This window comes from Gymnodraco acuticeps, unplaced genomic scaffold (genome assembly GCF_902827175.1).
Source record: "Gymnodraco acuticeps unplaced genomic scaffold, fGymAcu1.1, whole genome shotgun sequence".
Lineage (NCBI taxonomy): Eukaryota > Metazoa > Chordata > Actinopteri > Perciformes > Bathydraconidae > Gymnodraco > Gymnodraco acuticeps.
The window spans coordinates 385,146-395,921 of NW_022990279.1; the positions used below are offsets into that span (position 1 = coordinate 385,146).

Consider the following 10,776-nt stretch of genomic DNA (forward strand, 5'->3'; position numbering starts at 1 on the left):
TGTATGTAGAAGTCTCAGTAAGCAATGATTAAGTTCAATGATTTAGATATTCTATATTCTAAGTATATGGGACTAGGGAGTTATTTCAACCAAATAACAAAATAACTTTCAAAAGAATTTAGCATTTGGTCTTTTGGGCCAAGGTATGTTATATTGTGTTTCCTTTTGTTTTCTCAATGTAGGTGAGCTTGTCCTAACCATTCATTTGTATAGGTGTTTCAGTGGCTTTTGTTTATTTAACTTTTTTCCAAAAAAAGACAAACAACACTGGTTTTAGTTTCAATTTATTTCAAGTGATGCTAAAATCAAAATTCATGTTTTAAAAAACACCACTCCATGTATATCCCAAACACACACAAGATCTATAGTCACCCAAACTCTGTCAGATACAGTGAATCCCTTTGTTAAGTAGCCACTTGGTTAATAAATAGGACCCAAAACATCACCCAAGCCTCGATATGCATCCGATTCAGGCCTGTGTGTTTAATAATGTGCCTCCTTCAATCCTGGTCCTTTGCATTAGAATAAAATACACCTAATGGACGGAACAAAATGCACTTTTAAATGTGTTTTAAGAAAGAATGACAAGGTGTGAAAGCATCATACAAATGTGCCTTATGTAATAGCATACTCTTCAAAAATGGTTCCTAATGTTGCATCACGTGTCAGGAAAGCTCTATATAGACAGTACAGCCCTATGAAATAAAAAGGTCAAGGAACGCATGGTGAAATGTGACGGTGAGTGACCGAGCACAGAAACAATGAGTGTGCATACAGTGGAGGAAGGCGTGTGGAAGACATCTTATTTCTGGTGGAGGGACAGTATTACACACCACAACATGTAATTCAGGTAAGGAGGCAGGTGTTTGTGGAGAGGTAGACAAAGAAAACAAGCACCTGGTTCCTTCAAAGCAGCTCTTATCCTTCGCTCATTCATAGAAAAATGGCTTTCTGGTCGTTTCTCCCAAACGCTTTGCTGCCTGCTGCAGATTGGTTTTTGGTTGAAACCCTGAGAACACTTCTGTGATCTGATAGCGCTGTGCTACTGTCATTGCTGTTGTTCCTCTAAACCTGAAATATTACCCACATTTCTTCTCCACATCTGTCTGACATTTGATGACACCCCATACTACGCTTACCCCCTAATCCCACCAGGAGCGTCTGCGCTGCGTTGCGCTGCGGCTGCGGCGTTTTTAGCGATCGCGGCCACTCTAGTCAATGGGTGCTATTCCACCAGACATGCTGCGCCGCGCTGCGCCGTGCCGCGGCTCGAAGCGTCCCAGAAGCTCCTCGCCGCAAGGAATTTCTAAAATATAGGATGAATCCTATTTTTGACGCGGCGCAGCAGGAAGTGGAATGTTCATCCAACAACTGCGAGGCTGCACACAAGACGCTCCGCTTCCGCAACGTTTTGAAACGCGCCTGGTGGGTTAGGACGCAGGAGGAGGTCGCAGCGCGGCGCAGCCGCAGCACAGACGCTCCTACTGCCGTCTTTACTGATGAAATTCTCTGATGTATTAAATACATGTTTTTAATTTTTGCTCACATTTGTTCTGCACTCATCCAGCTTCAGAAACCTGCTACTACGCTGTTGCTGTGGTGAAGAAGGGCACTACATTTGGCATCAAAGGGCTCCAAGGGAAGAAATCCTACCACACTGGCGTGGGTAAATCTGCAGGCTGGAACATCCCCGTAGGCACTCTGGTGTCCATGAAATTAATTCAGTGGTCAGGCGTTGAAGACCCCCCTGTGGAAGACGGAGAGTAACACTGAATCTTACGACAATCCAAAAAACAGAATCAACATGTCACTGTAATTATGTCCTCAGTATTTCTTCTTTGGAATTTGTATAATTTTAGATCCCTGCAACCTCATTTATTGTAAAGTTCTTCAAGTTTACTGTGGCAGTTTTCAAATGTGGTTGATGTTGGACATTTAAACAAAATGCAACAAAACCACCTGCTTCTGTTGAGTAAAATGTGATGGTTTGACTTTAAAAGAAAAGTACGTTTGTTATGTCATTTAAATTACAGACGGAAATCAGAAAAGTGAACATTGACATTTGGTTTTGCGAAGACATTTGTGCAAAAACAAACTTTATCCGGGAGAAAAAATGTGTTTCTCAAAACGTACCTGAAAAGGCAGTTTAAAAATGTTTAGGAGACCAGGATCAATCTTTATACAACACTCAGTAAGAAGCATATTCCCGTAAAATATTAAACATAGTTATAGTTGTATAGACTTAGTTAAACAAGTATTTGTATGCCCAATGTGTTTAATGTGACTATTTACGGGCAACAAAAACATAATATAACATTTTAAGCAGCTCCATCGTGTAAAGAACTCAGAGCAGTATTTCTAAAATCTCTTTTTGTACACAGCGGTGAGCAACTTCTTCTCCGCCAGCTGTGCCCCAGTGCGTGGCAGCAAACTGTGCCAGCTGTGCCGTGGAGACTGCTCCTGGTCCCACAACGAGCCTTACTACGGCTACGCCGGAGCCTTCCAGTCAGTGTCTCCTCTACACGGTTAACTTTCAATATGATCCCAGCTCCATCCTGGGACTCTTGTGTTTAATGGACCTGTTGATTTGTAACAGGTGTCTGAAGGACGGCGCTGGAGATGTGGCTTTTGTGAAGCAAAATGTCACATTTTCATTTGTTCTATTTATTTTTGAATATTTTACTTATATATTAATGTTAGCCAAGCTTATTTGTTTAAAATATGTTTTTACAAATTATAATTATGTATCAGTCATTTTTCTAATGAAAATATTTTGAAGCTTTAATCACATACTCATATGAGAATTAGTTTTAGTGTTAAATTACGCTTGGATTCAAAACCACGGCTAAGATTCTCACTCTTGGTCATAATTGCCATAACTGATCATATTTGTGGGATTCGACCAATGAAATAAATGGAACTTGACAAAACGTGGTATCAGTTTTAGACTGATTGTAGGAGTGATATTTATAACATTGTTGTATCACACTTTCAGATTCCGAAAAGCAAGACTATGAGCTGCTGTGCAAGGATGACAGCAGAGCGCCTATTGACGACTACAGGACCTGCCATCTGGCCAGAGCACCGGCTCACGCAGTCGTCAGCCGCAAGGACGCGCAGCTTGCTGACTTAATCTGGAATAGCCTCAACTCAGTACAGGTATGACACAAAAGATCTGTACTGCACAAAGATCGAAGAGTAAAGTTGAATAAATGAGGAGATGGAGAAATACAGTGAGTCAGGACATAAAATGACTGATTCAAACATGTTACTTTGAAACCTTTCAGGACTTTCAACTCTTCTCTACTGAAAACTATGCACCTTACAAAAACCTGATGTTCAAGGACTCAACAGTCAGGCTGGTGAGGCTGCCTGCAAACACAGACTCCTTCCTGTATCTGGGTGCTGAATACATGAGCATTGTCCGCTCCCTTAAGAAAGGTACTGTGAACACACAGATAGAACACACTTAGAGACTATAAACATAACAGGCAAAAAACACAACATTTCCACTGGTCAATTTTAAGAATGTAGGCTATGTTACTACTTTATCATGTTAGACTAGTGGATAGAAATCATTCAAATTAAACATGAAGGTGTTTCTTTTGCTAATCTTTTTGCATCTGAAGATTTAATTTCTAAACCAAAAGTTAGCATTAGATAATTCCTTATTTGGAATTTAAACATTTCAGAAAACTCATAAAATGTAAGTAACCTACTGAAGAAATGTCATGTATATAGTAATGTACACCTTGTACCCTCTTCACCTGTAGTGTCTCTCCCAGAACTTGCAAACCATCACTCAAACACACTTATTTAGTTGCAGACACTGACTCTTGTTACATAACCTTCCAGAGCCAGCAAGCTCTGCTTCCTCCGCCATCAAATGGTGCGCTGTGGGCCACGCTGAGACCACCAAGTGTGACATGTGGAGCTTCAACAGTATGGCTGATGACAACACCGCCATTGAATGCCAGAATTCCACCACAGGTGAAGAATGCGTGAAAACGATTATGGTAAGACTCTTGATGAAGAAAATATGGGAATATCTTTAATATCTATTTAGTTTTGATTCAGTGGTGTTTTATTGTGATGATATATTTGACCCTGTAGCGTAAAGAGGCTGATGCGATGGCAGTGGATGGAGGTCAGGTGTACACAGCAGGAAAGTGCGGCCTGTTGCCAGCTATGGTGGAGCAGTATAGTTCAGGTATGAGGCCTACATAGAAACTATCCCATACCATCCTGTGTTTGAACTGTTACACATTCATAATATTTGGATCTCTGTCTGTCTCCACAGATTTTTGCAGCAACCCTGGAGGTAAAATGAAATGTTAAAATATTGATAAGTACATTTGATCACAAAATAACATACATTTACCTGGTACTTTTAACTCATCTTGAACCATAAATGTTAGGAGTGTGTGATAAAATGCAGCCTTGAGGACCAAAACATGGTTTTAATGTCACAATATTACAATACCTGTTAGTTTGCATTTAATACTCTAATTTCTAATAATATCTAGCGACATTTCTTGGATTGAGATCCATCCATCCATCCATCTTCTCCCGCTTATCCGTGGTCAGGTCGCGGGGGTAGCAGTTCCAGCAGAGAGCCCCAAACTTTATTTTCCCTGGCGACATCAACCAGCTCTGACTGGGGGATCCCAAGGCGCTCCCAGGCCAGCGAAGAGATATAATTCCTCCACCTGGTCCTAGGTCTACCCCATGGTCTCCTCCCAGCTGGACGTGCCTGGAACACCTCCCTAGGGAGGCGCCCAGGTGGCATCCTAACTAGGTGCCCGAACCACCTCAACTGGCTCCTTCGACGCGAAGGAGGAGCGGCTCAACTCCGAGTCCCTCCCTGATGACCGAACTTCTCACCTTATCCCTAAGGGAGACACCAGCCACCCTGCGGAGAAAACCCATCTCGGCCGCTTGTATCCGCGATCTCGTTCTTTCGGTCATGACCCATCCTTCATGACCATAGGTGAGGGTAGGAACGAAAATGGCCCGGTAGACGGAGAGCTTTGCCTTCTGGCTCAGCTCCCTTTTCGTCACAACGGTGCGGTAAAGCGACTGCAGTACCGCTCCCGCTGCTCCGATTCTCCGGCCCATCTCACGCTCCATTGTTCCCTCACTCGAGAACAAGACCCCGAGATACTTGAACTCCTTCACTTGGGGTAAGGACTCATTCCCTACTTGGAGTGGACAGTCCATCGGTTTCCTGCTGAGAACCATGGCCTCAGATTTGGAGGTGCTGATCCTCATCCCAGCCGCTTCACACTCGGTTGCGAACCGATCCAGTGAGTGCTGAAGGTCGCAGACCGATGAAGCCATTAGAACCACATCATCTGCAAAAAGCAGTGGTGCAATCCTTAGTCCACCAAACTGCAGACCCCCTCCCCCACGACTACTCCTCGAAATCCGATCCATGTATATTACAAACAGGATTGGTGACAAAGCGCAGCCCTGGCGGAGGCCAACCCTCACCGGAAATGGGTCTGACTTACTGCCGAGGACCCGGACACAGCTCTCGCTTTGGGAGTACAGAGATTGGATGGCCCTGAGTAGAGACCCCCTCACCCCATACTCCCGCAGCACCTCCCACAGTAACTCCCTGGGAACTCGGTCATACGCCTTCTCCAAGTCTACAAAACACATGTAGACCGGATAAGCGTACTCCCAGGCCCCCTCCAGGATCCTTGCGAGAGTAAAAAGCTGATCCGTCGTTCCACGACCAGGACGGAATCCGCATTGTTCCTCCTCAATCTGAGGTTCGACAATCGACAATTGAGATGTTGTTTGATTCTACAAATGAAAAAATACAAGTCTTTAAAAGAGAAGCCCCATTTGATTCTAATGAAATATGAATGTATTGTTGAAAGAATTATTCTCCATCTATCTTTAGTTGTATTTTCTTGATTAACCGTGAATTGTAATTGATTGATTGTAAGTGTGGAGTGAAAACCTTTTATTCTCTCAAATAACACTTTGTGAAAATGATTAGGAAATTACAGAGCAGATGATCTTTCAAATTGAATTATCTATAACTTCAAATTGTCTTGCACAAAACGTTTGTATTTCGAGTCCTTTTGTACTTCCACTCTTGCAAGCACGGCCTCGTACTATGCTGTTGCTGTGGTGAAGAAGAGTTCAGGTCTGACCCGGGACACGTTGGAGAGCCACAGGTCTTGCCACACTGGACTCGGCAGAACTGCTGGCTGGAACATCCCCATGGGTCAAATCCACAAACAGACTCAAGACTGTGACTTCAGTAAGCGACCGCGTGCTCTTCCCATGTGCAAATACGTAACCAAAGACTCGTAAAGCTGCCAAGATTATGTTTGTGATCAACAATATAAAGACTTTTTTTATGGAATGCGCAGTATTTACAAAGTTGTAGGAACTAAACATAATTTTGTTGTACGTTTTTAGTGCGTTTAGACGACTCAAAGCGCTTGGTTAGATAAGCTTAAGACTATTAATATTTTCACATAGACAACACTGTTTGGATCTCTGAGATGTAAGATCCAAAACACAGCAATTACGGCTCATCACCATGGTGACCAAAGAAACAAAACAGAGATCATTTAGGTTTTCACAGTTCTGTGTTTTGCTAACATCAACTTCGACCACCTCCCTATGACCTAGAACAGATTGAAATGATCCTAGACACAAACAATTTTTTCTCAAGGAACACAATTAACACAATAACGTTTTCTCCAAAATCATGCACTAGAAATGCAGGTTTTAGGATCCATGATTTGGATCCTTCCTTCCTCTGAGTGTAACACCTGCCCCCTTCGTCTCTTCCTCTCCTCAGCCAAGTTCTTCAGCAGCGGCTGTGCCCCCGGTTCAGACCCCAGCTCTCCGTTCTGTTCTCAGTGTGCCGGCAGTGGAAACACGGTGGGAGATGAGTCAAAGTGCAGTGCCAGTGCTGAAGAGCAGTAAAACGGCTACGCAGGAGCTTTGAGGTAGGACAAAGGACAGTGGACTTTCATCCACATTCAAACTGTTTCAGTTTCAATCCTGGTAGCCAAGAAATAGCACTAACTCCTCATAAAACCCCAAAACACACATATGTTTGTGTATGGCATCAAAACTGAAGATATCTTGTATTAATTAATGAACTATTTTGCTGCTAATAAACCATTTTATTTTACTTTCAAGAGAGCCAGGCTAGCTGTTTCCCTATGCTTTATTATTTATGCTAAGTTAAGCTAACTTCCACCTGACTTTAGCCCTTTACTTAACATTCAGGGGTATCAATCTTCTGGTCTAATAAAGCAAATAAAGGTATTTCCATGGTATTTACTTTCTCTTCCAGAGCACCTCATCTTTGTGTTATGTTGTGCATCTCATTATAGGTGTTTGGTTGAGGATGCAGGTTGCTTTCATAAAACACACAATTGTTCCAGAAAACAGCAATGGTGAGAGACTGACACTTACCTGTCTTAATCTCAGCTATGAATGTGTTATTTATATAAACCTAAAACATCCTCCACCTCTTCTTGTCAAAGGCAATGGTCCAGCATGGGCTAGTGGAGTAAAGGCTGATGACTACCAGCTGATCTGCCCCAGTGGAAACCTCCGAGTACGCCAAGTGTAACCTGGCTGCTTTGCCCGCCCACGCTGTGGTGACGCACAGCGAGGTTGTTCGAATCCTTCTTGAACAGCAGGTCAGTGATGAAATGCTGGCCTTGTAAATAGGTCTGTTTCTAAATCTTTGTTTTTGTTTACAGGCCAAGTTTGGCAGCAGTGTCAGTGATGCCCCATTCAGGATGTTCCAGTCAGATTCAAGGAAAAACCTCCTCTTCAAGGACTCCACCAAATGTCTCCAGACGATTCCGGCTGGAACAAGTTTTGAAACCTTTGTGGGAGCAGAGTACATGACTGCCATGACTTATCTCAGAAAGTGTGGTGAAACCACTCCAGGTTAGTACTATTGTTTGTCATACATTTTTTAATTGTATTTGTGTATCTTAGACATATCACACTACATATTTGCATCTGCTCGGCATACCCAATTCCGTTTTTGTAACTTTTTTTTCCTCAACAGATCTGGAGAAATCTTGCACTTTCCATTCCTGCCAGCAAAAAAACTAGTGGCAATCACGGACCAAGAGGTGCCTTATTCAGCCATCAGTGATACGGGCACCTCCCTTCCCACACTCAACCCCCAAATTGCCTTTTGTATTTTCTTACTGATCTTTTCTTACTGATTTTTAAAGAAGTATAACCAATAATTGCTCTACCACAACTTACAGATCAACTTTCATGTAAACAATCACTACCACCTCTAGCTTTGTTCATGCTGGTGTAACATATGTTACAATACCTTTGTTATTGGATCCACTATGTTACGTTAACACGTGCCTGACTTCTCTCAAATAAAGCCTTGTAATGTTATTTTGTGGTGACAGTATGTTGTTTGTTTGGATTAAAGCATTCATAAAAAGTACACAGTAGTATCGTAGTGAAAAGGGACAATGTGTTTTGTCCCCCAATTCGCTTCATGGGCCAGAAACAGTCTGGAATAAACCGATTTATTGGCTGTAATCTGTAACTTTAAATCTTTGTTGTAAAACACAGCTGGAGTCTATAAGGTCTTACAATTGCATATATGGGGTTGAGTATCATTAATCAAAATTAAATAAGAATTAATTGGAAAAAATAAGAGCTTTCTGGGAAATTATTCAGAAGCGAGGTGTTGCAATAGTCCTTGAAAGAATGGAAGTAAATAACATTCACCAAAGAAAATAATAGGAGTCTTTGCTTTATTATTTAGAGGTTTTACATTTCTCATAATTTTAGATAAAGTAGAGACACTACATACTGATATACACCTGAACATCAGCAGGAGAGGACTCTTTAAAGTAGAGACACTACATACTGATATACACCTGAACATCAGCAGGAGAGGAATCTTTAAAGTAGAGACACTACATACTGATATACACCTGAACATCAGCAGGAGAGGACTCTTTAAAGTAGAGACACTACATATTGATATACACCTGAACATCAACAGGAGAGGACTCTTTAAAGTAGAGACACTACATACTGATATACACCTGAACATCAGCAGGAGAGGACTCTTTAAAGTAGAGACACTACATACTGATATACACCTGAACATCAGCAGGAGAGTACTCTTTAAAGTAGAGACACTACATACTGATATACACCTGAACATCAGCAGGAGAGGACTCTTTAAAGTAGAGACACTACATACTGATATACACCTGAACATCATCTAATTTTTCTGAAAAAGTCAAATTGTTCTGAAAAGTCATAATTTGGACAAAAGGTCAGATTTCAGATTTTTTTTTAAAAAGTCAATAATTTAGACCAAAAGTTAAATTTAAGAACATTTTGAGAAAAAAGTAAAATGTTCTTACTTTTTCTGAAAATGTCATAATTTGGACAAAATGTTAGAACTTTAAGAAAAAGCCAACATCTTTAGAAATACATATTTATTTTTTCCTAATCCTCATGATATTAAAATTTTTTTTTAAATGATTTCTCTTTTGTACAACACATTATAATTAAGTTAAGTTACAGAGCAGCACTGTTTGTGTTTCTAGTCTCTATAAGGCACCAACAATCACGTGATACTGGAACCTGAGATCTGGATCGAAAATACGATAAAAAGGGAAAATATATTATTCATAGGATTTAATCAAAATAAATATGGATGATTGTAATCAGTAAGATCTCCCTGATACTCGACCCTAGCAGAATGAACCGTCACTAAACAAAGTAATAATGGAGTCAGACTTTAGGAACCGAGTCGTACCGTCTTTATGTCGTAGCTCTCCTGTGTTTCTGACTCTTTTGATCCCATTTTTTGTGGGTGTTTTAATGTATTTAAAAACATTTCTGACTCACTTTGTTGTTGTTTGTTTTATTAAACAGCATGCAATACTCTGTTATATTTTGGGAGAACCAGAGAAAAAGGGTGAAAATGGAGAAATTGTATCCCAAAATAGTGTCTCTTAAGGCGGATAGAGTCCCCTGACAACTCTCCTTACATTCCTCCAGAGTCAGGAAATACTCTGTTATATTTTGGAGAACCAGAGAAAAGGGGTGAAAATGAAGAAATTATATCCCAAAATAGTGTCTCATAATTCCCTGACAACTCCCCTTGAATTCCTCCAGAGACCAGTTCAAAAACTTAAAGTTTGGTAAGAACCCTGATTGGGGGTCCTCCAGGCAACAATTGTATCCGAGCCAAAGCACACATGTAGCGGACACATTCCTCCATGATTCCGCCATGATGTGAAATAGCCGGTTTTTTTCTAAGTGCTCTCAAAAACCGGGTTTCCGATTTCGGGCAGATGGTAGCTTGGAAAAGATGAATACATTTTTTCGACGGAGGAAGGGAGGTCTCGATTCCCCTCTCCGTTGTAAAATGCAACGGGGGAGTGGAAAAGTATCCGGGGCTTCCGCTGGAAGCGCCGAAGACTTGCGCTTTTTTGAGCCCCTCCTCCGTTGGCGCTTAGCCGTTTTTTCGAGAATTTTTTAAAACTTCATTTTTGATTATTTTAAGATATAATCAGTGCTGGAATTGGGCCGGTACTCACCGGTACGCAGTACCGGCACTTCTGGTTCTGACCCATGGAGTACCGGCACTTCTTGCTCAGTACCGGCATGCTGGCGGTACTCCGGTACTCATGCACCGTGCCAGTACTCAACACTCTCCCGCCGTTCTTATTATACATCCATATATATATATATACAGCCGCCCGGTACTCAGTAGATGCGTCATGA

At 41.5% G+C, this 10,776-nt stretch overlaps 1 protein-coding gene across 1 annotated transcript; it reads left to right on the forward strand.

Annotated features, from left to right (window-relative positions):
- The first annotated feature begins 722 nt into the window (after nt 1-722).
- LOC117549658 (serotransferrin-like) lies at nt 723-8,282 on the forward strand. Its single transcript, XM_034221716.1, is given in 18 exon segments — nt 723-738; nt 1,568-1,757; nt 2,380-2,505; nt 2,597-2,638; nt 2,982-3,159; nt 3,288-3,446; nt 3,858-4,016; nt 4,114-4,210; nt 4,301-4,321; nt 4,419-4,422; nt 6,117-6,277; nt 6,827-6,977; nt 7,371-7,391; nt 7,393-7,433; nt 7,524-7,578; nt 7,580-7,682; nt 7,746-7,938; nt 8,063-8,282. Coding segments are annotated over 18 exon segments (1,764 nt in total). The 3' UTR covers nt 8,110-8,282.
- Nucleotides 8,283-10,776: the final 2,494 nt, after the last annotated feature.